The sequence below is a fragment of the Ursus americanus genome, chromosome 25 (assembly GCF_024610735.1).
Source record: "Ursus americanus isolate L20-20 chromosome 25, mUrsAme1.1.p, whole genome shotgun sequence".
Taxonomy (NCBI): Eukaryota; Metazoa; Chordata; class Mammalia; order Carnivora; family Ursidae; genus Ursus; species Ursus americanus.
In genome coordinates, this window is record NC_142151.1 from 40,733,528 (window position 1) to 40,739,332 (window position 5,805).

The 5,805-nt window shown below is 48.8% G+C and overlaps 1 protein-coding gene across 1 annotated transcript; it reads right to left on the reverse strand.

Moving 5' to 3' along the window:
• Positions 1 to 807: 807 nt before the first annotated feature.
• On the reverse strand, positions 808 to 4,307 carry TUBA1B (tubulin alpha 1b). Its single transcript, XM_045801135.2, has 4 exons — positions 4,150 to 4,307; positions 2,560 to 2,782; positions 2,270 to 2,418; positions 808 to 1,965 (listed from the first exon to the last, which is right to left on the reverse strand). The coding sequence occupies exons 1-4, from the start codon at positions 4,150 to 4,152 to the stop codon at positions 985 to 987; spliced, it is 1,356 nt and encodes a 451-aa protein (XP_045657091.1). The 5' UTR covers positions 4,153 to 4,307; the 3' UTR covers positions 808 to 984.
• Between the last annotated feature and the right edge of the window lie 1,498 nt (positions 4,308 to 5,805).

The following is a 5,805-nucleotide window of genomic DNA, read 5'->3' on the forward strand; positions in this document are numbered from 1 at the left end:
GAAAGAATGTAAACTATGCCAAGTGCCCTAAATTGTAAAATCTTAACCTGTACAAATGTTGCCACTTCACCCTCTTGTAAAGCAGTGCTCTTCCACAAACATCCAAGGCCTATCGCTATTTTTAAAACCCACAGCTTATTTGATTTTCTATCAGGACTTTTGTTCACAGTAATCATGATCCTGCAGCTTTTACCTCATCGTGCTCAGAAGTTTCTCAGCCATCTGTTTTCCTGTAGAAGGGTCACTTTGAAATTTTTAGTTACGTTCATAGGTCAGCAGCCATGGATTTGTAGGACATTTAAAAGTTCCTACACCTAAGTCATTAGTAATTAATTAACCAATAATTTCAAAAGATAGATTATCTCTGGACGAACATTTTCCTAAGCTCCCTTTGATCTAGAGTCTAACACTGGTTGAGGTGGTATTAACAGATCAGTGTCAGAATCCAGCTCTCCTGGGGCGCCTTGGGTGGCTCAGTAGTTAAGCCTCTGCCTTCGGCTCACGGCGTGATCTGAGAGTCCTGGGATTGAGCCCCACATCAGGCTCCTCTGCTGGGAGCCTGCTTCTTCCTCTCCCACTCCCCCTGCCTGCGTTCCCTCTCTTGCTGGATGTCAAATAAATAAATAAAATCTTAAAAAAAGAAATCCAGCTCTCCTGTTTTTCTAGTCCGCTGTGCTCCCTTTTCCCCAGAGGTGGCTACAGAGGAAATGGGATCCTTGGTATTACCACCCTGCTGTCTTTCAGATATAGATGAGTGGTAGCACATCCTGAATTGGAGAAAGCAATTTAGAAAAAGCACAGAGTCAATCTTTCTTAAAGCCTTTACTTTGAGACATGATGGAAAAATGCGACAGGTACACATGGAAAAGACATGATCACAGTTAGAAGTGAAGACAATCTAACCAGAGAGCTTTAATGCCTGTCAGCTAATGTTGAAGCTTAAGCTCTGAGTGTGACATGCTGCAGGGCTGAAAGGAATGGTAATCAGTATTCCTCTCCTTCTTCCTCACCCTCTCCTTCAACAGAATCCACACCAACCTCCTCATAATCCTTCTCCAGGGCAGCCATGTCCTCACGGGCCTCAGAAAACTCTCCTTCCTCCATGCCCTCCCCCACATACCAGTGAACAAAGGCACGCTTGGCATACATCAGGTCAAACTTGTGGTCCAGGCGAGCCCAGGCCTCAGCGATGGCTGTGGTGTTGCTCAGCATACACACAGCCCGCTGGACTTTGGCCAGGTCTCCGCCAGGTACCACAGTGGGAGGCTGGTAATTAATGCCCACTTTGAAGCCAGTGGGGCACCAGTCCACGAACTGGATGCTGCGCTTGGTCTTGATGGTGGCAATGGCAGCATTGACATCTTTGGGAACCACGTCGCCACGGTACAACAGGCAGCAAGCCATGTATTTACCATGGCGAGGGTCACATTTCACCATCTGGTTGGCTGGCTCAAAGCATGCGTTGGTGATCTCTGCTACAGAAAGCTGTTCATGGTAGGCTTTCTCAGCAGAGATGACGGGGGCATAGGTGGCCAGAGGGAAGTGGATGCGGGGATAGGGCACCAGGTTGGTCTGGAATTCTGTCAGATCAACATTCAGGGCTCCATCAAATCTGAGGGAAGCAGTGATGGAGGACACAATCTGGCTAATAAGGCGGTTAAGGTTAGTGTAGGTTGGGCGTTCAATATCGAGGTTTCTACGACAGATGTCATAGATGGCCTCATTGTCTACCATGAAGGCACAATCAGAGTGCTCCAGGGTGGTGTGGGTAGTGAGGATGGAGTTGTAGGGCTCAACTACAGCTGTGGAAACCTGGGGGGCTGGGTAAATGGAGAACTCCAGCTTGGACTTCTTGCCATAATCGACAGAGAGACGTTCCATCAGCAGGGAGGTGAACCCGGAACCAGTTCCCCCTCCAAAGCTGTGGAAAACCAAGAAGCCCTGAAGACCTGTGCACTGGTCAGCCTGTTGGAAAAAAGGAAGAGAGAAAACATATTAATATATTATTGCTCTTTGCAATATATAAGTAAATATACTTTTACTTTTCATACAATTCCAAGAATATAGATCTTATTTTGACAAGGAATGCTTTTAAATACATGTAGACCTTCCTAGAATTACTAAGCATTTCTTAATTAAAAAAAAAACCCATAAAGGAATAGTTTACCTCGCTCTATTACATTTTAATTCTGTGTTTGAGATGAAAAGAACAGATTTCAAATGTCTTTCTTAGGATCACTGTTTACTTTGTTCTTGAGAATAAACATACCAGCTTCCGGATTCGGTCCAAGACGAGGTCAATGATCTCCTTGCCAATGGTGTAGTGCCCACGGGCGTAGTTGTTGGCAGCATCTTCCTTGCCTGTGATGAGCTGCTCAGGGTGGAAGAGCTGGCGGTAGGTGCCAGTGCGAACTTCATCTGGAAAAGGAAAACAAAGCAGCCGCCCATCACTCACCGCCTGCACAAGCCTGCTCGACCCCAGGGTGTCCATGGAGCCTCAAGACAGACCCCCTGTCCCAGACCCCCGGGCGCTCACTGGGGTTACTGAAGCCAACTCACCAATGACTGTGGGTTCCAGGTCTACAAACACAGCCCTGGGCACATGCTTGCCAGCGCCCGTCTCACTGAAGAAGGTGTTGAAGGAGTCATCCCCTCCCCCGATGGTCTTGTCACTTGGCATCTGGCCATCGGGCTGAATGCCGTGTTCCAGGCAATAGAGCTCCCAGCAGGCATTGCCGATCTGGACACCAGCCTGTCCGACGTGGATGGAGATACACTCACGCTGTGAAAAAGTAGATTAAAAAAAGAAAATCAATATTAAACTAATCTAGTAATGACTGTAAAGCAGAACAAAATAATTTCTGTAATCAATCTTACAAACTTCCCCTTCTAAAACTATTTAAAATGTAATACGCTTCTAGGGGATAATCACTATACTTTTGATCTGCATAGCTTTTAATGAATTTCTTTTCCCTATCTAAATTGGGAAGGTCTCTTTCCAGACTAAGAGAGCTTAGTCACAGTTCCTCCTTTGGAAGAGGAAGATAGGGAGGCCATTCATCCAGTGCTCAGGCCTCAGAATTCCATTTTAGACTAGGTGGCCAGATTTCCGGGCAGCTACCATCACAGGAAGCACGTGGCCAGAACAGTGCAGAGGAAATGTCTGGCCGCAGGGACAAAGGGCGGGGCTTTGCGGCACAGGATGAATGAGCAATTCAGGGTGTGCGCGCGCCCGCGCCCCTCTGCGGCCAGCGGGAACGCGCAGCTGCAGAGACACGCAGCAGCCACGTCTGCAGAGGCGCCTGCCATGGCCAGCCATCATCTGCTCCACCAGGCACGGGGCTCAACCTTCACATCTGTCAGGGCACAGCAGGGGATTATAGGCGGCCCAGATCTGGACCAAGATCCGATTTCTGTTCCCTCAAAATCCCTCACCGCCACCACCTGCTCCTATGCGCATTCCTAACTTAGACCAAGGAAGGGCAGATGGCCTCTAGAAGCTGTCGGGAGCTAATTGTCCTAATAATGTGGCGTAGTGCAGCACACTGGCAAAGAACCGTTCTCTACATTCATCTTATTATTCTCGTTAAACCTCCCCTCCGCCCCCAAAACTCAAGGCTCACAGAAGACAACGCCCTACAGTGGTAGAGCCGCAGCGCCTTGACGCGCACGCGCAGACTGCAGGGGCGGTCTCCCGCCGCTCCCTGGCGGGAAGGTAACGGTCGCGCCTGCGCTTTTGTGTCGGGCTCCTTCCCGCCTCCGCGTTTCTGGCAGAGGAGGAAGTGAGGGCGTGGAGAGCTCGCGCGCGCGCCCGCCAAAAGCGGGGGAAGGAAAGGGGGATGGGAACGCGCGGGAAAAGACCGTAGGGTCTCGGGTCGCCGCGCCCAAGAGGTAAGGGCTAATTGAGAGCCCCAACCACGGTCTGGGAGCCGATGCCCGGCCATGCCCTCCCAGAGTCCGAGGAGAAAACGCAGCGGTCCCCCATTTTGGGCCCCAACCATCCTCACTACTTCCACCCTCGCCTCTCGCCTCGCTTTTCGCCTTCCAAAACCAGAGCGCTGATCCCTGGCTAACGGCCCCCCCGAGACCGCCCGGCTCGCTTCTCCCGGTTTTCCAGAGCGAGGGCGGCGCCCTGACCGGCCCACTCACCATGGTGGCTACGGGTTAGCAGGCGCAGGCGACAGCAGCAGACACCGGGTCCCGGTTACCGTCCCCGACAAGCTAAGAGTCGAGGTAAGTAACGCACTGAGGCGGAGGCGGTGCCGGAGCCACTTAAGTAGCGGCCCGGGGAGGGGCGGACGGGCCCAGGCGGTGCCTCGGCCGCGGGCCCCTCCCCCGGCCCGGCGCGCCCACTCGGCGCCCGGCTTGGCCGCCGCAGAGGCGGGCTCCTGGCCCAGAGCCCCCTCCCCGCGCCGGCCCTGCGGGGCGGGGTCCGCCGCGCCTGCGGACAGCGAGCTCTGGTGCTGCAGTCCGCGGCGCATGGCTGCCAGGGCCTGGGCGGGGGGCGGGCGCCGGCTCGGAAACCAAGCAACATGGGCACGGGAAAGGAGGCTTGCCTTAATTTGGATGAACCCTAAGACTTAAGAAGTCTGTACAGTTTTAAAGATGAAGCACCATGAGATGCAGAAATTTCTGGTCTGGATAGCTCAGCTGATTATTCTCATGTTGCCACAATTTGTCAGTGAGTTTTGCCTTTTTCTCTTCTCAGTTCCTTTGAAGGCAGTGCATTCTTTACTTACCTGATAATGTGGAGGAAGCAAGGTTTAGAAAACAGACTGGTTTTATTTGGTTTATTGTAATGACTTGTTCGTTAAACTAAACTCCAGATGTTGGAAGCAAAAGTATTTCAGTCATTCAAAGAGTAGTACCTGAGCATTGAACACCAGAGCTGTTGCAAGGGCCTACTAGGCCTCATTTTTAGACATAATTGACGACTTTATGGAACAGTCCCAGGGGCTTTTAGAAAGGGAGATTCAAAGATACATTTCAAATTTGGTAGCTGAATTGTAGAAGTGAGGACAGAAGCTTGGGTAGTGAGGAAATTGACAATGAAGGATATTAGGAGGTAGGGAATCCTTGTGTTACATAGAGCTTTGTAAAACTATATAATAACTGCTTTCTGTTATGTCAAGATAGATATATTGGTTATAGCCTCCTTCTAGGAGGCCCAGATTATAGTGGATACACTCTTCCCCACCACTGCCTTTCAGGGGACTCTATTCCAAGACCATAAACTTTATAAACCCTTGGAAATGCATAAAGTGGTTAGTTAGGGTTAAAGTGTGGCTTTAAAATGGTTCTAGCAGAAACCTGTTGTCACCCTATTCAAAAGAGCCTCCCAGTGATAGTATGTAACAAAAAATAAATATAAAACTAACAATTCACAGTTCATATTCAGTTATTACCTTGCTCAGATTTGGTAAAGACTTCACCCTTCATATCAGACAAATAACAGATTTACACTGTTTTTATGTGTGTGTAGTTTCTAAGGATATATATATATGCACACACACAACACACACACATATATTTTTACTCTCTTATATATGTAAAATTTCCACTCATAGGAACCTGGAATACAAACAAGGAGTTTTTCTTTTATTTCTAATAAATATATTTTTTGTTATCCGTTAAAAGGTTTTCTTTCTTTTCTTTTTTTTTCTTTTTTCTGTTTTTGGTAAGATGACTTTCTGTTAAAAGGTTTTCAACTCAAGATCCAAATTTGCACATATTTTCCAAACTATGTTACTGGGAACAGGAATATATTTGAATATTGTCTCATTTATTCTTAGAGGAGATGGAATA